Raw genomic sequence first — 23381 nt, forward strand, 5'->3', positions numbered from 1 at the left:
AAACGTTATCAATTAATATCACTTAGTCATTTTTAAAACATAAATAGTAGAAAATCAATCTTATTACTAATAGAGAGAATAAACTATGATATTATAATTAATATGGAAATATGTTGGAAATTTTCTTCGCATAAAAATGATGGACAATGAATTTATTTCATAAAAATAACAATTTTTAGTACTATTTAGAAGAAATGTAGATAATTCTCTTACTTTCCTGAAATTAAGGAATTTAGGGCATTAATAATGAAATAAGGAATTTGGAGCAATAATAACGATGTTTGATGGTCGTAAAATGATATGATAGTTAAGTTGAAAGAGTTTAAGAAATGAGGTGGATGAAGTTGTGGTTCGAGCCTCACCCATAGCAAACTTAAAACAATAAGAAATGAGTTACAATGTGGTTTGTTTTTAGGAGAGGAGTGAATGAGATTTAAGATTTGACTATCACCTACACCAAAAACTAACATATTAATTATTATTAATTGAAAGAATGAGTTATATATTACAATTAATGAGAAAATCTTTGTTATTATGTTTGGCATAAAAATGATAGACATTGAATTTATTTCTTAAAATTAACAATTTTTAATATTAATTATTTAAATAGATTTTAAAACTTTTTAATTATATTTAAAAACTTTAATATCAGAAATCCAATCTTATTATTAATAGAATAATAGAGTGATATGATATTATAATTAATAAAGATATATTTTGATATTTAATTTATTTCATAAAAATAATTATTTTTAATATTAATTAGAAGAAAAGTTGGTAATTCCTAAATGTTTCATTTTCTATAATTAAGGAATTGAGGATACTAATTATGGAGCGGGGATCTACTTACTCTAAGAGTGAGTTTTTTACATTTACTCCTTATCGTAACCATTAATTATAGGGATAACTAATAGTTTTGATTTACTCACTAATTCAGACAATTAGATTTCCTTATAATTGATGGCTAGAATGTGGAGTAAGTTTTGAAAACTTACTATTGCAATAAGTGGACCTCTCCTCTTAATTATGATGACGTAGTTTCTATTTTAAAATTATGTATTAAAGTTGTTAGGAAAATTTGAAAACATATTTTAATTATAGTAACTTGAATATGTAGTAGTTACACATTTAAATAAATCTTAAAATGTTTCCAATTAATATCATTTAATCATTTTATGTATCATCTATCACTCTCTATAGATCATTTAAATATTATTGTATAAAAATTGTATGGATGAAGACATATAATCAAGACAGTGATATAATTTTAAAATATTATATAAACTATTGTAATTGTACATAATCCCTTACATAAAAATATAATAACATTAGTATGTATTAGTTAAATTATAATTTTTTTTATAATTCTATAACTACGTCATTACATACCTATTGACATATACATTTGTTAATTTTGATAATCCAATAGATGTCATAGTTCAAAGTACTTATCCAGATCTACAAAATCGCTAAAAAAATAAAGAGTTTTTATAACCAAAGATAATACTTGCATCAACTATTGAAATTATTGAACAAATAAATAATTTTTTTTTATTTTAATTCCAAATAAAAAATTTACAATTCAATTAAATCAGTTATAAAGTTGAAGCAAATATTTCTAAACTTCACAATATTATGTGATAAAAATGAATACAAAGATTTTGATTATATTGATATGTGTAATACTAATGAGGACCAAAATTTAATTTATTAACTCATCAATTTTTAAATGCATGTATAGTTTTTAAATGTATTCCTGATCATATAATCAAGTTTTTCCACAATATTATATTGTGTATATTTAATATTTGTGAGGTTGAACAATGAGAGACATTGAATTTTGAAAGATATATAATTTAAAAATAATAAAATTTGAAATGGTTCCTTATCTTAAAAAAATAATATAGATATAATATATATGTTCTTAATCATGTGGTAAAAAATAACGCCTCGTATATTTACACAAGCAACTTACTAGTTTGGTAGTATAAAATTATGCTAGATCTTCAATATAACCAAAATGTCGAAAATCTAATTCCTAAAAACTAGAGGGAAAAACAATCAGTCCCCTTAAATTGATTCCTTAGCATATACACAATGATTCTACCAAAAAAAATTTGTTAGAAGTTTTTTTGTTGTAAGATAGGAAATTGTCTCCGTAAAAAAAAGAACAGACCGGAAGAATAATAATAAAAAACTATATATAGGAAATGCAAAATGAGGAAAACCTAGAGATAGATAGAAGCAATAACATATGGCGAACTCGAACTGGAAGGTTAGTCTTCAACCCACAAAGCTTGTCGTTTTGGCTGATCTCAACGTTGATCCTCCTGAAAACGACGATGATGACGATTCCCCCTTTCTCGTTCCACCTCCTCCACCTTCAATTTCCAGGTTCCGTTTTCTTCTTTTCTTTTCTCACATCCTTCAATTTTTAATTTCTTAAAGATAAATAAATAACTTAATCAATCTTGTCGTGTTAATTTAGCACTATGTTAGGGGAGTCAAGTGAATTTGTGTGTTATATAGATAATTTCGCTAGCGCTTTCACTACACTGTAAAAAAATATAAATAACTGTTTTTTTATTCTGAATTTCTGTTGTAGTATGTGAGTAACTGTTGAGGATAGGGTAGTGTGCCTTTTATTTGACTCTCAATTTGTTATCTGTTTTGGTGGCTGCGTTCGAGTTTCTTATGATGTGTGTGTTTGTCCGGGTGCTACGAGAAGGGTTAGGAGTGGAATGGGATAAAATGGCACGGAGTGGAATGGAATGTGACAAAGTTACCTTATTGTTTTTTGGATATTTATTGATGAGAAAAAGTGGGAATGGAGTGAATAATAAGTTGATTCCATTCCATCTTATTATATACAATCCAAACTATGGAACCCAGTATTATTCCATTCCATTTCGCTCAATTCCACCCCTTCCATCAATCCAAACAAGTCTAGGTTTGATGATGATGTTAGAGTTTAAATTCTATACTAGGCTTCCTTTCCCTCCTCCACTACCAAGTCAATGCACCTCGTGACCAATTAAAAAAAGAAAACAAAAAAATCAAATGAGAAATCCAAAACTTGCTTTCATTGCAATTCAATTTTGAGCACTTAGCACACCAACTTGACTTGCACTAATGTGAGGGATCTAGACTCCTAAGTGGAGCATTGAACAAACTCACTCAGTTACTCTACTTGTAGGATAAAAATAGCAAGTCTAGTATTGATGTTAATTTGTGGTGTCCTTCCCCAGTCAATTCATGTTCTATTTATAGAGGAGCACACAGAATGTTTATTGGTGTATGTCTACAGATATAGACTTGTTTCTGTCTGTATGTGTGATGGAGATATGGGAAAAACTGTCGAGTGGAGTAACTGCCTATTTTATTCACTGGAATTTTTATGGAGTGTTTTAGTTTGTCCAATGAAGTTTGGTCTGAGGGAAAATTGTCCATTTCTTCGTGGAAAAAAACCCATGATCATTCTTCATTCAATTGTTACCAAGATTTCTTAAAAATGAAAAAACAATTCTTGTTATGTAGGACCAGTTGCTGCTAAATGAATTATTTATATTACTATTTATACTGGTTACTGAATATATTGTTTTTGCATGTTATCATTTATTTATCTTTTAATGTATATGCAGGTTGACAATTGATGACAACACTCAAGATAAGAGTTTGTTGTCCAAAGACACCGACAACATTGAAGGCGAAGGTAAGAAGTTGAACAAACTGGGGAAATGCCGGTCCAGGCTAAGCAAGACAGATTCTTCTCTTGATTGTGGAGCTGATGCAGAGGGTGATCAACATGTTCATGGGGTTCCTTCCACTCGGGAGGAAAAAGTTAGCAGCATCAAGACTGTGAGTCAGTTTAAAAATCATTGAATATTTTTCCTTTTATTTAACTCATTCCACTTCTAAACTGTAAATCAAATTTCTTTTTCCCGAGGAAAACTTGGCATTTTATCTGTTTTTTTTGGGGATCTTTTCACTGGGTTCACATCTTAAAGTAAAGATGTTTTTTTATTATTTTGGGTCAAATATGCTCAAGGATTAAGTTAATCAGTCAGTTAAATTTCTTTCCTACTCACAAAATTGTCTTGTCATGAATTGTGTTTCTTTTTGTTGAAATATTTTGGTAACAATTAGCACTAGTTTCAAACTCAACTTTTTGTTGCTGTTATCATCATTATTATTATTTTTATTACTATTATTGTAATTGTTGTTGCTTTTACTTCATTCTAACTGACGAAATAAGTTAACCCTTGTAGGGCTTGGTTCATGTTGCAAGGAAGATGCCTAAAAATGCTCATGCACATTTTATACTTGGCTTGATGTACCAAAGATTAAGCCAACCTCAAAAGGTAATGATTTCAAGTTTTTGTTATGTTTGATATATGTTAAATTGCTAAGGAGCCACCTTTTCAGGCGGTATTGGCTTATGAGAAGGCAGAAGAGATCTTACTCAGGCCTGAAGCTGAGATTGATAGGCCAGAGATGCTTTCTCTTGTTCAGATTCACCATGCACAGGTTCAAAAATATTAATCTGATTGATTAATGGTTTTAATCTTTCTGGTCACTGACATGTTTTATAATCCTTATAGTGCCTGATTCTAGAAAGTTCATCAGAAGATAATTCAGATAAAGAACTTGAACCTCATGAACTTGAGGAAATTCTTTCTAAATTGAAAGAGTCTGTGCGGTCAGATATCAGACAGGCAGCTGTATGGAATACATTAGGGTTTATCCTTCTTAAAACCGGTCGAGTGCAGGTACAAGTACCTTGTTTGCTCTCCTTCATCATACTTTAATGTCCTTTAGGCATATATGATGTTCAGTTTCATTATCTGATGTTACCATTCCCCCCTGTCTCAACTGTGCTGTAGAGTGCTATTTCAGTTTTGTCATCATTGTTGGCCATTACACCAGAGAACTATGATTGCCTAGGAAATCTTGGGATAGCTTATCTCCAAATGTAAGTTTGAATGGCAATTAATACTTTATTTTTGGGTCTAAACAAATGCACTTGTTTGTTATTAGTTTTTACACTGTTTTCATTTGGAGTAGTACCTTCCACAGATGGTCCATCCATTCTTCATGCAATTTGTGGTAAGAGTGTCATTTTTTGGGGTTTTAATATATATGAGCACTGTGAATAATAAAGCAATTTAAAATGGGAACAAACATACGATGCTTAAAAGCAGAGATTTGATGATAAATTTGTCTTATAAATAATTCACGAAATTAACAACCAAAGCCTTTTCCCTATGGGTATGTTTGGGAGTAGGATAAAGGTAACCAAAAGTGCGAGTTGAAACGTCAAATTGCATGGTGAACAGTGAGGTGGTGTGGGGGAAGGTGTTCCAGAGTTGGAGCACGGCAGCGCGACACTTTGGAGTGGATGCATTCCACATGGCATTCCAAATGCATCCCACGTGACATTCCAGATGCACGCCACATTGGTCTCCGGGACAGACGTGGTTGCCATTTAATGTTTCAGGGATTTTGTTGGTGGAAATGGTTTTAAGGGACTAAATTGGTGTCATTGAATTTTTCATGGACCCAAATCACGTTTTACTCAAATTAAAAGGGGTTGAGTTTTTAATTCAATCCATATCTTTCCAAAGTACTGTTACTAATTATGTTTCCTTCCAGTGGGAATTTGGATTTATCTGCAAAATGTTTCCAAGAGTTGATCCTAAAAGATCAAAATCATCCTGCAGCTTTGGTCAACTATGCTTCCCTTCTTTTATGTAAATATGCTTCCGTTGTAGCAGGTACCTTTACTCTAAAGTACATATATGCACTCAACTTTTGTGCGATGTTACTTTGTTTAATTCATTTGTTATTATGTGGTTGAACTGTTAAGGAAAGCTATGTTTATATGGTTTGGATCCAATAAAATATTATATGATTTTTCTTTACTTCCAGGGGCTGGTGCAAGTGCTGCTGAAGGTGCTTCGGCAGATCAGGTGACAGCTGCTAATGTTGCTAAGGAATGTTTGTTAGCTGCAGTCAAAGCAGATGGCAAATCAGCTCATATCTGGGCAAATCTTGCCTATGCATTTTCTATTAGTGGTGATCATCGAAGTTCCAGCAAGTGCTTGGAGAAGGTGCTCATGGCTCCTTGCTACAGTCATTTATAGCATATTTATTGAGGTTGTTAAATGGTTTTCTGGTCCTTGTTCTAGGCAGAAATGTTTGATATTTGATTCTCTGCAATAAATTTACACTGATGATTTTGTATGCATTCTTTTTCATGATTATAGCAGGAATTGCTCATTGATCATGTGTGCATTGCATTTTTGGCTAGTGTCAGTGTCACTTGTTACATTTTCCCCTGTTGGAAAGTCAGCTTTTCTCGAAGTTGTGGTTTTCTGGTTTTCATTTGCTAATTTTCCCTTCCCTCTGTTGCCATCACTTTGTAGGCAGCAAAACTCGATCCCAATTGCATGTCTACACGTTATGCTGTTGCTAACCATCGAATAAAGGAGGCCGAAAGATCACAAGATCCTAGTGAGCTGCTTTCATGTGCTGGAAATGAGATGGCTTCTATCGTAAGAGATGGTGATTCATCCCTTGTTGAGCTTCCAGTAGCATGGGCTGGACTTGCCATGGTCCACAAGGCTCAGCATGAGATAGTAGCAGCATATGAAGGTGAAAAGCATGGGCTGGTGGAAATTGAAGAGCACGCTGTTTGCAGTTTAAAGCAGGTAATCTATCGCTTTCTTTTAGTGACCATCTCGGGATAAGGGGTAGGTGTGGCACATGGGATAGAAAATTTCAAGCTTTATCTCAAGTATCCACTTGCTAGTTGAGCTTTATAAAGTACAGTGTTGTTTGCACAGCTTATTTGAAATATCATAATAACTCAATATCTTTTGGTGTTTTTATGATAATGATTGGATACAGTTTCTCATACCTTATTTTGGCGTGTCTTTCTTTTTCTATCAGGCTATAGCTGAAGGTCCAGATGATGCTGTACAGTGGCACCAACTTGGCCTTCATAGTCTTTGTGCCCGGCAATTCAAAACTTCCCAAAAGTACCTCAAAGCTGCCGTTGCCTACGACAAGAATTGCAGTTATGCATGGTCTAACCTAGGTACACCTCTTGTGGTGTAATAGGAATGTACATCTTCTCATTTTCAATGTTCAATATTCTTTCTTTGCCTTTGTTATAGCCAATTGTTATTTCACAATTTGACTCCCTCTCCCGACCCTTCTTTTCGCAGTGAAAGAATTTTTATAGGTTTTAATGAGTTTAAAATGCATGTATAGGTGTCTCACTTCAACTATCAGAAGAACCATCTCAAGCTGAAAAAGTATACAAACATGCTTTGTCTTTGGCAACAACTCAACAAGCACATGCAATATTATCCAACTTGGGAATTTTCTATCGCCACCAGAAACAATATCAACGCGCAAAGGCAATGTTTACGAAGTCGCTTGAATTACAACCTGGCTATGCTCCTGCATTTAACAATCTGGGTCTTGTGTTTGTTGCTGAGGGTCTTTGGGATGAGGCCAAGTACTGTTTTGACAAAGCACTTCAATCAGATCCATTGCTGGATGCAGCAAAGTCTAACTTGAGTAAGGTGGTTGCCATATTAAAGTTATGCAGGGGCCTCTCCTCAACCCTTCTTAAAGAATGATATTGTAGTAACTCAAGGATAGTTAGTTTCTTTTGTGCTGTATATAATGATTCAAAGAGGAAAATACTTGTATCATTACTTGCTAACAAAATGAGTGATTGATTTAGTATAGTATTTGTTCATTTTCAAGCTTTAAAACTATGTCACTTAATCGAGTTCAAGAATTGTGTCCCATGGGTAGAATTATCTATTAAGTAGTTCATCTAATTGGGGTACACTTCAACAAGATGGTACAAAAGAGAGAACAATAGTTTTTATCTATAAATTGGCAACTTAATAGTTGGAATTATTTCTCATTTGTACTTTAGTCTTTATTTAAGTGTGTGAATTAGTCTTTGTTTATGAAATTTATATTATATTAATCCTTTTTTCTTTCTATTTAGCACCTATAAAGGATTATGATGATGTGTTTTATTAATTTAAAGAGTGAAGGGTAATCACTAAGTATGCAACCTTATGCCTATGTTATTTGCTGGAAAAATTATTACATGATTCAAGATTATTATTTTAAATTATATTGTCATCATTAACATGAATAAATTTATTTAATTTAAATAACTAATATGATAGATTTTTATTGTAATTGTTGATCCTAATAAAATAACTAATATGATATATCTGTTGTTATTATAATTGATTGAAAAATATGTATTTAAATTAAAAATGTAATGATTAAGTATTTTTCGTGTAAGAGGAGATGATGTTTTCCAAAAAAAAAAAGAAGAAAGGAATGTAATTTGGAAGACTCTTTCTTCCACGTGGAGAGTGCTCACAAGTCTCAACCTAATCTTGGAACAATCATAACCAAAACCAAAACATGTGTTGGAAGTTAGAACCTTAGCATTTCATGGTCCCACCCAACCAACCCAACTAGATAAGTCGAAAGTTTGAGAATGTGGCATTGGTATAGTTTGCGAGGTGACCATTAAAAATAATGGCAGCAGCAACAACCATCATCTCAATTTCCTCAGCTTCACTAACTTCAAAACTTCAAAACAACATCCTCAAACACAAGCACAACCACTATGAACAAGTTCCAATATCCTCTTTCATGGGTACTACAACAATTACTCTTAAGATATCAAAACCAACAACAAAACAAGGAATTATTACAAGTGTTACACGTAGTGGTAGAGTGAGTTGCTTAGCATCTTCATCTTCAAGTAATCTTCCTTCAGCTCTTTTGTTTGACTGTGATGGAGTGCTTGTTGATACTGAGAAAGATGGTCACCGTATATCTTTCAATGAAACCTTCCATGAGGTGATTTTCTTAATTACTTGGTACTTACTCTACTGCATTATTGCATTTGTTCATGCTGTGGAATAATCATGACTGCCATGATTACATTTGGTGCTGTTATTGTTTCATAAGTTACACTGACTTGAGGTTTATGTTATAGTTATATTTAGGATCATAGTTTTAAATTACGGTTATGTTTTACCACAATTTCTGAATATTACGGGAAAAGACAGCCGCATTGGCTGTAACTGCAGTTGTAGAGATTTTAAACCAGAGCATTGCTTGACTGCAATTGTGATTCCAATTCCAGACCGCGATTGAAACCATGATTACAATGTAAACTTCAATGGAGATTGATATAGTTTCTCAAACAAGAGTACTATTGTTAATTACGTCAATGTATTTGACCTTACCAACAAGGCGTTGATTGGTCTAATGGTGAAAGGCTCTACTGGATCCCAGGTATCGTATTAGGCTAAATGTAAAGTGTTCGATTCATTTGAGCGACACTTATTTGGAGAGACAACCACACACCCTGAAAGAGATTAGTTCTTTACCAATAGAGTGAGGGATATCATATATTAGACCTCAGGGAAGGTCAATGTGATTTTCTCAATAACTGCGTAGAAATAATGTTGCCTTGTTTCGGGTCCACAGAAAGAACTAGGCGTTACATGGGATGTGGACTTGTACGGGGAGTTGCTCAAAATTGGAGGTGGTAAAGAAAGGTATCTCCATCTTTTCCTCAACTAAAATATCCTCCATTTTTTCAATGCCATGATTTCCATTGTTGAATTCATCATTTGGTTGAACTTGAAACTACATTTGATATGCCCATTTTTAAAGGATGACAGCATACTTTACAAAGACTGGTTGGCCTGCAAATGCCCCGGCCGGTGAACAAGAAAGAAAAGATTTCGTAGCTTCACTCCACAAGCGGAAGACAGAGCTATTCATGGCCCTTATTGAGAAAAAACTGTTGCCTCTTCGCCCAGGTGTTGCAAAGTTGGTTACTATCTTCTGTTCTTTTATCTTATATCCAATGACTTTATTTAAAACAGTTTTAGTTAGATATGAATACAACAACATTCACATTTGTTAAATATGAATGTGAGAATAAAATTGGCATATGTGATATTTAATAGATCTTGTTGAGCAATCCCGAAATAAGAGATAGTTGTGGAGTGCAGAGGGAACCTGGCCATACATGAACATAAACTAAGAGAAAAAATGTATGCATTGACAATTTGACAGGCTAAGGCATACACAAATTTAATAAATAAAACCATGCTAATCAAATAGTATTAGATACCATGAGCCTATTACAAATAGATCACTAAATTAGTGTGCTCTAAAGCATCTTCGAAAGTTTGCCCATTTCTCGCGAAACAAAATAACAATCGATTGTAACCCACATGAAATGTTAGATAGTTCTGACAATGAAACCACTCTTTAGCCTTTGTCTAAAAGCTATGTATTAGGTTGATTTGTTTTTTGACATGATATTAGAACCTCTTTTTGCAAGTGGTTTAGAAGTTTGATATTTTTTGCCCCCATTCTTAATAATTAAATTGAGTTTCAGAACAACTTGGGATAATTAGTTCTTGACAATTTTATTTGAACTTGAACTTCAACAAAGTTAATTACCTGCAACAGAATGGCTTTATGACTAGTGAAACATCCATATCACGAATTATGATCTTGATTCATCCGTAAACATTAGCCTGATATTATTTATGACATCACTTAAATTAGATATGAAGTTCATAGTTTTCATGATATACATTGCAATGTTAAAAACTCTATGGTTTATTATCAAGAGACATTAAGTCTGTTCCTCATCTTGTTCTGTATTTCCTTTTATCAAAACATACAGGCTTATTGATCAGGCTTTAAGTCAAGGAATCAATGTTGCTGTTTGCAGCACTTCCAACGAGAAGGCGGTATGCATAATCGGTTACACAACTCCTCAAATAAATCTTTTACATACTGAAGAGAATGATGGTCCATATTATTTTCATTTCCCTATAGTAATAGCCTCTCGGTTAAGTATTGATGTTGCTGTATAATTGTTCATAAATGCAATATGGGTGTGATTGGATCTACATTTACTTGTTATTTTTTCTTCTGAACAAAATTGTGAGTTGATTTTAGGTCTCCGCAATAGTTTCGTTCTTGCTAGGACCTGAGCGAGCAGAAAAAATCAAGATATTTGCAGGAGACGTGGTTCCCCGCAAAAAGCCTGATCCGGTAAGGTCTTCGTCCTTATGATGTTAATTTGGTAGTTCTTCAGAACAAGCATGCATGTCTGATCCTATTTTAAACCCCTGCATCTTAACAAAATTCCATCCATTCAATAAAATCTATTTTAAAATGAAACCGAACGATTAAATGTCCTTTATACCCGTATAAGAAGCCAACTATATCTGTTTATTATTCTGAAATATTCAGCGACACTATCTAATAAAACATTTCTTGTGGCACAGCAACCATACAGTACACTCAAATTGAATTATGCAGTTGTATTTTCTAAATGATTGAATAAGTATTGTGGCATGATCTGAGAAGCTTATTGCATGTGCTCATTCTGACAGGCCATATATCTATTAGCAGCCAGCACTCTCGGAGTTGAACCTTCAAGGTATGGAATGATAGTGTAGTATGTAGTGCCTATGTAATAAAATCATTGCTCAAACATGATGCACACAGGTATGAAGTTGATGGTTAGGTTTTATACAGCAAGCGCGTTCCGCGATGGCTTACTTGTTTTTGCAAGAGTGAAATAAAATGAACTGAAGTCTCCGAACATTCTTCGTATAGCCCGTTTTAGCTTTAAAAGTTTCAAGCATGTTGTGTTTCATATGCAACAACTTTTGCAATTGATATTCGCTTTTAATTCATTGTTTTTTCACATTTGAAATTTCATTATCTTTTTTTCCTACAGATGTGTTGTGGTGGAGGACAGTGCCATAGGCCTAGCAGCTGCTAAAGGAGCTGGGATGAAGTGTATAATAACAAAGAGCGGGTAAATTTCTATTATATACTAAATGTAAGAAACATTATGTTTTATGGGGCTAAGCTAGATTTCTATTTGTTTGGTTGACAATGTGATTGAATACCATGGAAGTGTTAATCCTACCTTGCAATATCTGATCAGAAAGTTATCTAAGCTTAGCAATCTCTACAGAAAATTGTATCCATCATCATAGAGTAGCCACTATTGTTTGTAGTGAAGGCTGCATTATTGATTTTGTGGCCTTCATATGTCTTCTTGGGAAATTATATGCCATTAAGTTTAAAAGAATCCTACTAATTGTCATTCTAGAAGAAAAAGAAACAAAATTATTTTATGAAATTAGAAGTTTGTGACATTAGATTGTCCTTTCCCTTTAGGGAATAAGTACATGTCTGAAAGTTGAACATGACAATTGAATACCATAATTCAAAAGTCACCCCATGAATCCTGAAATTATGTTCTATACTTATACACAATAAGTAGCAATGTAAAATCTAGCTACAGGGTAGTTCTCTGCTATTAGCCGACCCTACCTAGTGGAATAAAGACTCGGTTGTTGTTGTTGTTATTGTTGTTGTAGTAGTTCTCTGTTATTGGATTGGAAGTAAATACTACAGGGTTCAGGGGACCTATTGTCTCATCTTGCTCTCAGCTCCACAATGATCTGTGAGAAGCATAACTGAACAACATTTGTTATAGCTGATTGGGTTTAGGGTATCTCTTGGAAGAATTTTCCTGCAGATCTTAGGTTTAAGAGCTTCCACTGGTTCCTTTTCTTCAACATTATGGTTAACTTATCTATACTTAATACTTCAGCATATGTAATGTCATATAATGCAATAGCTCAATATATGAGGTTGCTCTCCATTGTATATAAGAAAAAGTTGATTTGTACAACTTTTCATAGAAACCGTGTTTGTCTTGTAACTAGGAGGTCATGGGTTTAAATCATTGGAAAAACCTCTTCACTTGTGTGGATAAGCCTGCGTACATCTACCTCCCCAAATCCTACTAGGTGGGAGCCTTGTATCCTAGGCCGCCCTATAAAGTATAAAACACATTTCGAATCTTAAAGTTCAAGAATGGCATACAAATAATAGAACTTGTATATAAGCACATGGTTAATTCCAACCAATGCTTTTGGCTCCCAATTTAGCTTTAAATGCTAATGGATTGTGAACATGAGATTGCATTCCCCTGACTTTATCATCATTCAAACTGCAGCTATACAGCAGATGAAGATTTCGTAAATGCAGACGCGATCTTCGACTTCATTGGTGATCCTCCTGAGGAGAGTTTTGACTTGGCATTCTGTGGAAGCCTACTTGAGAAGCAATATGTAAGCTAGAAAACTGTCAAGTGATGCTCTTGGATTTTGTATGATTCAAGTTTCCTTCACTATTACTATAACTCTCTATTCATCTTATGTTTTGAAGCCAATAATATATAACTACACAAAATGTTAGTGAAAAAGCATTGCATGATTTACAATGGAAAATACCACCAATACTTTGGACAACACATACAATTATATTGCTGCAAGTTCATTTTTTTATAATACCAATGGTATCCTCTCATTTTCTTGGGTAAGATATTAATCATTTTCGAGATGTGTGGTTATCTCTCTCAATGAGAATCACTCCCAGGAATGGAATCTTTAACCTTTTAGTTATTCTAGGATCTAGTGAGACCTTACACCGCTAGACCAACACCTTGTCGGTACAATTCATTTTATTAGTATACATTTTGTATTATAAAGTGTAACAAACGGGATATGCAGAATACTAAGTATAATTGGGGAAAATGCACTATGATATTAATTAATGGAATTAATAATGAGTAGTTAAGAAAGCTAGAGAAATAAGGAACAAAGAGAGAAAGGCCGTTATACTACACTAATTTTTGTACTTTTAAAAAGAGGTAATTTGTAGTTTTAAAAGTTACTTTTATAGATCCCACCATAACACTTACTTCTTGAGATATAAAATTATAGTTAAGTCTCTATCATATCATTTTACACCGAAGGAAATTTCCTTCCTTTCTCGTATGATGAGTAGATATTTTTGGTTGTACCAAACAAAACATCACTATATTATTAGGTACTAAATTGAATGACAAATTAAAAACACTTTTACACACTCAACATGTAATATCTGTTTCTCATATATTAGAGTGGTGTGTGACTACACTCTTACAAACCATAGTTGAACATTTTTCTTGCATTCATCTCAAATTTACAAGTACTTCACAACATCTCATATCTCATATCATTTCCACTGCTGGGTCAACACCTATGGTAGCAGAGACTTGATTTTGTTCCTTGACCACCATTCTTCTAATCTTCCCCAACCTATTTATGAAACATCTAACATACTCAAAAATTCTAAGAGCAACATAGACCCCAATCCCACCAATGATCCCATTCGGTATAGAATAAGTTAGTGGCATGAGGAGCATAGTAACAAAAGCAGGCACTGCTTCTTGCATATTGTTCCAATCAATGTCCTTCACCACCTTAATCATCATAACCCCAACCATAACTAATGAGGGTCCTGTGGCCCATGAAGGAACACTAGACAATAAAGGAGTGAAGAACAATGATAAGAAGAAGAATAAACCAATGATCATAGCTGTTAAACCTGTTCTACCACCTTCTCTCAAACCAGATGATGATTCTACAAATGTTGCTGTTGTTGTAACACCCAAAGTTGAACCAATAATTGTGCCAGCTGCATCAACCATATAAGCCATGTATTCACCTTCAAAATTTCCCTTTTCATCAAGAAAACCACCAATCTCTGCCATAGTGTACATTACACCAGTGGTGCCAAGAACATCAACATAGAACAAGGTAGCTAAGGCTACCCAAGTTTCACTCTTGTTGAAATCATTGAACTTTAGAACCCCAGCAGTGGATTTAACCTTGTGAAAACCAACCACTTTTTTGAAGTAGTTGAAATTTGCATCACCAAGTGGGGTATCGGGGAAATATGTTACATCAGTGTGTCTAAACCAAGACACCAATGTTACAAAAACAATGCCATAAATCATGCTACCTTTGATATTCTTCATTGTCCCATAACTTGTTATAAGGAAACCAATAAGGCCAAGCCAGAACTTTGGGTTTTGCATTCTACCACCCAAGCACGATCCAGTTTCGGGGTCTGTCATTTTGCAGGCCGTGATGGTTACAAGATTGGATTGGTTGGGCCCGATAAGCCCAACGCCTTCGTTGGATTGTAGGCCAACGAAGGCGATGAAAAGCCCGATCCCGGCAGCACAAGCAAGCCTGACTGATTGTGGAATGAGCTTAGCAAGTTTGCCCCTTATGCCAAGGGCAGAAGCTAAAAGAAAAGCACATCCCTCAACACAGAAAACAGCAAGTGCAGTTTGGTATGAGAGAGGCCCAGTTCCATGAAAGCCAACCAAGTTGAAAGCTAAATATGCGTTGGGTCCCATACCTGGTTTTAGGACACATGGTAGAGATAACAAAGAAAATGAGAGGCAAAAAAAGTGATTTAGATTAGAGAAAAGATGTATGTCTCATCGGTAGTCACTACATCCTCTACAAACTATTTTTAATTATTATTGATTTTTAAATAAAAATAATATAATTGAATGGTAAATTTAAACTAACCATGTGTAGCATTGAAAAAACTAAATTCTTAATTATGCACATTTTAATATGGAGAAGATTTTCGTAAGGAATTTGGATTCTCTCCATTACTGGAGAGTCCATTACCATGTTGAGATTATGACACGTCGCAAAAATAAAAATCCAGTACTGGACTGTCCAGTACCTGAGAGGAGTTGGGCTCTTTCCTAAGTACTTAATGTTATTTTGGAATCCGAGAATTTAACTAATGATCAATTGCATATGAAAAGTTAGGTGTATAGTGTAGTCAAACTACACTATTACATATTTAGTATATGTTTCAAAATATTTACGGAATTAGTGTAGTTCTTAGGAAGTCGTGGATGAGATCCACGATTTTAGGAAAGTCATGGATCAGGAGTGCGACTTCCCTGACATATTCTCTCTCCTCCATGGAAGTCGTGTTTCTCATTCACGACTTTTACTTTTTTTTTAGAAGTCGTGTACCCTAAAGGCCTAAACACGACTTCCATGGAGGAGAGAGAATATGTCAGGGAAGTCGTACTCCTGATCCATGACTTTCCCAAAATCGTGAATCTCATTCACGATTTCCCTAAAATCTACACTAGTTCCATACATATTTTGAAACATATACTAAATGTATAATAGTGTAGTTTAACTACACTATACATGTAACTTTTCCCATTGAGAGGAAAAAACTATTACTTAGTCATTCATAATTCATATTTAATCATTATTGACTCTTAAAATAATATAAATGAATGGTCTAGTAAATATGGAAAAATAATTATACAAACATTACATGATAGTACAGTCATATAATATTATATCAATAACTACAGTTATATAATTTCTCCTCTCAGTATCATTCAAAAATATAATTATTTTAAAGTTATCACACCTAAATAATCCAAATAACATTATCCATGTATAATATCATATTCCTAGTGGAAAAAAATATTAAATGCACAAAGAACTGACTTAACTGAGTTAACTCCCCCATTTCCTTGAAGAAACATAGACGTAAAATTTCTAGAAAATAAAAAGTTAGAAAACCTCATTAATTGTCCATTAAATTAATCTTTTAGGAGGACTGAACGAACCTTAAAATTTATTCTAAAAAGTTAATTTGACTGATATTTAAGATTTTTTAATTTATATTAAGTCTTTTCATTACTCATACGTGTGATTTTACATGATAAATGTTGGTATCTGTTTCATGAAGATATAGAAGTCTAATACAAGTTTAGACATGTCAAATAATAATTTAAGTTTGTCATTTTTTTTATAAGGATTGTATAAAATATATATCATTTTGTAAAGATTTATATATAGTCAATATTATTTTGCATTATTTTTGTATTACTTTTTTTAATTATATTTTTATCTATTCACTTATTTGTATTAATTTTTTGACAAGTTAACAAAAATTAAATATGAATAGTAATGATAAGATATAATATATAAAACTTATTCACTATAAAAAAAAATATACACTTTTTCAATTTATTTTAATACAATGTTAATTTACATATAGAAGATACAAAAATCATATCATGGCTATTGACTATAATTTAATATTATGGTTCATATATTAAATCATTAAATTAGACTCCTTGAAAGAAGTTATTGATTTTATAATTAATTTGAATGAAAATATAGGGATAAAAGTTTGAATCCGAAATCATTAGTTGCAAGAATATGATTAAAAGCAAGATGTAATAATTTGTGATTTAAATTACCTGGAGCCAAACCAAAAGGAAGGTTGGCCAATATTCCCATAGCTATAGACGCAACCATACCCACCACAGCAGTAGCCACAACCAAGTCACTCTTTGTCTTCGCCACACATCTCTCATACCCACCATTACCCTTCACCACACACTCCGGACCCACCGTACCAGAGCAATCCCTGGCGGAGCATGTTCCACCGGAGGCGGCGATGATTGTGGCGTTAACGGTGATGATATAAGCCATGGTCACAAAAGTTGCGGTGGCAGCACGAAGCTCTTTAGTGAAACAACTTTCCCTTGCTTCTAACTTGAAGTATCTTCCAACAAAGCTCCTTGAAACGGCATCGTTTAAGAGTTTTTCCGTTTTCGTATATGAAGTTGCCAACCTTGAAATGAACCCTCCTTCCATGTTTTCTCCAGTTCCACACATATCTCTTCCCATATCCTTGAAAGTAACTTGGTATTAGTAGGTGAGTAATAACAGTGTGCAGGTGAGGTGAGATCAAGGTTTTAAATCAGGGTTTACAACAATCGATAATTATCTGAAACATTAAGGTTTTGGAAGTTTCAGAAACAACTATTTAAAATCTTGCATGAGAGTTAAGATGAGTATGAATATAATTTAGTAAAGGAGATAGAAAAAAAGAGTCCATATAGGAGATTTTTTGTGTGGACAAGTGTTTATGATGCAGGAGTGAATATACTGATATTAACGTATAATGGCTAAGAAGTAGGGTGGAACTTTGGAAGTGTTGTTGATGCCTTCCCCACCCACAAGGATACTTATTTATATGATTTTTTTACTTTAAAAAATATATATACACACACAAATTGCCATCTAGTTTTTGCTTTTGTAAAGAAACATATCATCATCTTTAATAGTTATAAATATCATCTCAAATTGGTGAATATTGGGGAGTTTAAGCAGTAAATTGATCTACACATCAGTTAAAATTGATCAAACTCTCACGTTAAGAATTCGAAAATTGAACTCTATAGTTATTTATTATAGAGTCAATAAATGACATATTTGACTTACATGTTGTAGCTAAAATATTTATTACTATAATAAATTAATGAATTACTAGTTAGATCACCATACATATACTCTAATCTAAATGGCAAATAGTACAATATTAATACAATGTTAATGATACGTCTGGACTGGTTTTTGCATTCATAATTATGCACAATTAATGTTAAACAAAATATTAATTATTACTTTGTATTGTTCTGAATTAATATATTTAAACAATATATATATATATATATATATGAAAATAATTTTTTTGTATTTAGTATGATTGTGAGAAATTATTAGACATGCGCTAGAATCGCGATAATGACACAAGCTAAAACTGTGTCATTGACATAGTTTCAATGACATAGGTATGAGTAACGATTCGTTCAATGAGACTTCTCGTTGAGCAAGATCAAGTTTCGCTAAGCAATACTACAACTATAAGTTTTGAAAAATAGGGTGAGATAAGAAAGATTCTTGATGAACAAAAAAGAATGAGAAAATGTTATTGAATTCCAAAGTTACATTGAATCATCTATATAAAGGGAAGAAAATACTAACTACCCTAACCAAATTAACTAACCGATTAACAAAAGCTCAACTATTTTAACATTCTCCAGTAAGCTGGAATGTATCAAACATTCCAAGCTTGAAATAATTGTGTTGAATACTATGATATACTCTAATACCTCCTCTTGCTGGTGAGCAAATCTTCGTCTCACAGTCTTGAAATCTGAACGTGAAACAATACTGACGCTTAACCACCATTTGGCAGAAGCAATTTCATCCGATGTTTAACCATTTATTTGACAGAAGCAAACCAATCATAATGAATGAAAGAGAGAAATGAGATGGACCTTAATCTTGATCCTTATATGTTGCTTCAATGAGGAAAAAATTACACACTATAATGTTGTGTGTTTAATGAGAGAGAAAGAGAGGTAAAGAAACTAGAGTAATAAAGAAATAAGAAATAATTGAGGGTAATAGATGAAAGAATATGTAAATTCTTGTTGTCATTGATAAAAGATGAAAGAAGGTAATTGAAAGAAACAAATATTGTTGTGAACATGCCCTCATCCAAACCTGAAAATGTTGCCTCAATTCCTTTTTTTTTTCTTTAATAAGGAGACAAGGAACTTGAGACTAAGTTGTACATTCTGGAAGTTATGTTTCTCATCCATTGCACAACTTGTTTAAACCGAAGCCCAGAAGACGATAAATTTGCTTGATGATAGCTTCAGATGCAAGAAAGGCATGGTACTTCTTGGCTAGATTCTTGATGAATCTTTGTTGAAATTTTGATGAATCTTGGAAAGGAAGTATGATATGCGGAAACAATCAATCAAAGAGAAATAATTAGCTCTGATACCATGTTAAAATGATAGGAGACATGCTTGAATTTTCTTGATGAAAGAAGAAAAAGAGAATATTATTCATTGAATATTGAAATGGATTGAAAAACAAAATTATATTGAATCATCTATATAAAGGGAAGAAAACACTAACTACCATAACCAAATTAACTAATCGACTAACAAAAGCTCAACTATTTTAACAAAAATTGATCAAACTCTCATGTTAAGAATTCGAAAATCGAACTCTATAGTTATTTATTATGGAGTCAATAAATGACATATTTCAATAATTGAGTTACATGTTGTAGCTAAAATATTACTATAATAAATTAATGAATTACTAGTTAGATCACGGTACATATACTCTAATCTAAATGGCAAATAGTACAATATTAATACAATGTTAATGATACGTGTGGACTGGTTTTTGCATTCATAATTATGTACAATTAATGTTAAACAAAATATTAATTATTACTTTGTATTGTTCTGAATTAATATATTTAAACAATATATATATATATATATATATGAAATTTTTTTTTTTATTTAGCATGATTGTGAGAAATTATTAGACATGAGCTAGAATCGCAATAATGACACAGGCTAACACGGTGTTATTGACATAGTTCCAATGTCATAGGTAAGAGTAAGGATTCGTTCAACAAGACTTCTCGTTGAGCAAGATCAAGTTTCGCTAAGCAATACTACAACTAGAAGTTTTGAAATACTTATAAACCAAGAACTAGTTCAGTGAGCCAATATTTTCGTTGAGCGAGCTCAACCTCGCCCAACAAGACATATGCAAGAGATTTGGAAATTCTCGCTCAGAAGACCTTGCTGAGCAAGATACACACCTCGGCTAGCGAGAACAAGTTTTTGCATAATTCACTTAGTTGGTTGAGTTGCTTATACGACAAGTGAGTTAGTTAATCTTTATATGATAGTTAGTTTGTAATTCTCTCATGGTTGAATTTATTAATTCATTCAATTCAAAAATTTCAATTTTAAATTTTCTTATTTTCTCACTTTTATCTCCTTTTTGAGCTTGCATAGCTCATTCATCTTCTTTTTCAATCAATTTTTACATGGTATCTACTATCTTAATCCATCAGAAAATCTAGCACTCACACGAGTTTCTCCATTATTGAGTGGAGAACACTATCAACAATTGACAAGTTCCATGATGATGAGTTTAATCTCAAAACAGAAACTTGGATTTCTTGATGGCTTCATTCTATTCCCTTCCAAGTGAGAGATTGTTAGAAATTTATAATTATATTTAGATATTATATATATATAGTACAATTGTATTAAGTATTTATTTCAAGATATATAAAATAAGTGGTATAAAATAGAGTGATGTAAGCTTATTGAGCTAATACCTATTTTGGCACGGTAATGAAACTTTATTTGTTAACATATTTGAAAATGGTTATGGTAAACAATACATCAAATCAATAATAAAATAAGTTTATCTTCTTCGTATCAAAGAGAAAATATATAGTACCATGAGGAACTACAAAATTTGGTTGGAAAATATCATCATATCAATATTCTTCAAACATACTAAAGAAAGATGAAGAACATGGATCTAAATATGATTTTTTTTATGTGAGAATTATTATATCCAAAATTGGTATAAGACCGATAAACAACCGGTATAAAGAAATTCTAACAAACAGTCCAAAGAATTCAAAGTGGAATGCTGAAGAGAAGGCAGAGGGAAATCCCGTGAAAGCAGGAGGGTATGATGTGTTTGACAGTATCACTCTTAAGTGATTTAGCAAGATCACGCATGAAAGAAAAATATATATAAAAGGCTAATAATAATATTAAAATGTCAAAGTTGATTTTTTTAATGAAATTTTGTTTTTAATTACACAATGCTTCTTAAATGGATTTTACCTCAAAGTCACCATCCTTAAAATTATTTATTGAGATAATTGTTCCTGAATTGATTTAAAAAAAATAATAAGAGGGAAGAGAAAGACAGGAGAACATAAAAGATAAAACACATTCATATACACAAAACTTATAAGATAACTTTAAACATCTTTTATTATTTTTTTAAAACTCAACTCATAATATATCCTTAATATTATGGAAAGATGTTAATAAAGTCTGAAGAATGTCTAAAGCTGAAATTTTCCATTAATTTAGTTCCAGATCATGGCCTATGGCTATTAATAGAGGTTGAACATAGCAAGGCGTGCCTTTAAAATACCTATTTTGGATTTTTCTTTGAAATTTAAGGCAGCTTTGAAGCTAAAGTAGTTATATAAGATTTAATTCATGCATGCGTGAAGGGATTTCCTTATTCTTTACAAATTATATATAGGTAACATATAAATTTAATTATTTGTGTATAGTCCTGTCCCTTGGAGAGTGTAGAGATTGCAGTGGATTCTACTTTTGAGATAAGGTATCCAAAGAATTTCAGTTTTAAAATTTAGCATTGCTTAGAAAAGGTTTGAAAAATCATAATTATGTAGCAAAAAGCAACTGCTTGTTAGACACCAATTGGTACGGGTGATCCTTGTCCTGCTTGTTAGGCGCTTCTTTTACGTATTTCAGGTTTCTTTCACTCTTCTTATTGGCTATCCTATTGTTCATAAATTACAAATAATTGTATCATGAACTTGGCAATGCAAACTGTTTGGACATTTGAGTAGTAGTTTTTGGGTTTATAAGAAGAGGTTAAAATCTGTGAATTGAGTTAAAGGTTTTTGTATTGTCTGGCTATCGTCCACCATTGATTTATATTACTTTTGTTTGAAAGTTAATGATAATTAATATATGAACGGAGAATAATTTGTTGACAGTATAAAAACACTTATATTGTCAGTGTATACATATTAAATCTTTGTAACATAATATTTTGGTATATATAGTAATGGAAAAAATGAGTGTAATGTCAGTATAAAAATTTATACACAGTCAGTATATCTTCAAACATTTATTTGTATTACTTTTTTCAATAGTCAATAATAATTAAATATGAATGTTGAATGATGCAATTGTATAAAATTTATTGCTCCTAACAGAAATTATTTTTGAAGTACCACCAAACACATAACTTAGCTGCACAAAACTATTCTAACCTTCTATTATCTAAGAATGTGACTTGATTTTACCCAACTTACATTCAAATTAGCCGGTGCCCTTATGGTCCACGAATATTGTGTCATTCATATAAAAAAGATTATTAATAAAGTATAAAAAAATTAAGATTTTTTTATTGTTTATTAATCTAAATGTTCTATAATCTTGAGTTCTTAATTCACTACACCTTTTAGTTGCTTCCTTAAATACAAACATAATGATGATAGGAAATCTTTGTTTATATGCAGAAAAACATTATCTCACCCTGAATAAGATAAGCGCCATGGTGGATTTCTTCATTTAATTAATTATCCATTAGTTTTGCAATGGTGGTTGTTAGCAATTATAAGGTGGGTGTGAATAATCGCACCTTATAATATTAAATTTTGGAATTGTTATGGCGTGCTCAAGATCCATGTAGATTCTCTCACTTTTGTAACCTACTACCACTAGATATTTTATATACCTAGGTGAGCTCAAATGTGAATTTATAAGACCCAAGTGGGCATGTTTGGGGCTCATTAGTGAGAGGATCCCTGGTCCATGACCAGTCACCATTATTCATTCCTAACCAATGGAGCCTCAATAGTCAATATCAATCATGATTTGATGATAGCTACAATCAATATATTTAAATTTCATT

The 23381-nt window shown here is 32.5% G+C and overlaps 3 protein-coding genes across 3 annotated transcripts; 2 read left to right on the forward strand and 1 right to left on the reverse strand.

The window, feature by feature from the left end:
• LOC109326626 (probable UDP-N-acetylglucosamine--peptide N-acetylglucosaminyltransferase SPINDLY) lies at nucleotides 2199–7813 on the forward strand. The gene is made up of 11 exons (XM_019559340.1): nucleotides 2199–2394; nucleotides 3642–3858; nucleotides 4269–4361; nucleotides 4426–4527; nucleotides 4602–4769; nucleotides 4884–4972; nucleotides 5653–5774; nucleotides 5929–6110; nucleotides 6426–6710; nucleotides 6952–7099; nucleotides 7276–7813. Exons 1-11 carry the CDS (start codon nucleotides 2255–2257, stop codon nucleotides 7647–7649), a joined length of 1920 nt encoding a protein of 639 aa, XP_019414885.1. The 5' UTR covers nucleotides 2199–2254; the 3' UTR covers nucleotides 7650–7813.
• LOC109326628 (haloacid dehalogenase-like hydrolase domain-containing protein At3g48420) lies at nucleotides 8541–13456 on the forward strand. The gene is made up of 8 exons (XM_019559342.1): nucleotides 8541–8910; nucleotides 9547–9617; nucleotides 9736–9894; nucleotides 10766–10832; nucleotides 11044–11139; nucleotides 11484–11530; nucleotides 11834–11914; nucleotides 13130–13456. Exons 1-8 carry the CDS (start codon nucleotides 8584–8586, stop codon nucleotides 13251–13253), a joined length of 972 nt encoding a protein of 323 aa, XP_019414887.1. The 5' UTR covers nucleotides 8541–8583; the 3' UTR covers nucleotides 13254–13456.
• On the reverse strand, nucleotides 14036–17983 carry LOC109326627 (adenine/guanine permease AZG2-like). The gene is made up of 2 exons (XM_019559341.1): nucleotides 17264–17983; nucleotides 14036–15366 (listed from the first exon to the last, which is right to left on the reverse strand). Exons 1-2 carry the CDS (start codon nucleotides 17694–17696, stop codon nucleotides 14168–14170), a joined length of 1632 nt encoding a protein of 543 aa, XP_019414886.1. The 5' UTR covers nucleotides 17697–17983; the 3' UTR covers nucleotides 14036–14167.

Source organism: Lupinus angustifolius, chromosome LG14 (assembly GCF_001865875.1).
Source record: "Lupinus angustifolius cultivar Tanjil chromosome LG14, LupAngTanjil_v1.0, whole genome shotgun sequence".
NCBI classification, from domain to species: Eukaryota; Viridiplantae; Streptophyta; class Magnoliopsida; order Fabales; family Fabaceae; genus Lupinus; species Lupinus angustifolius.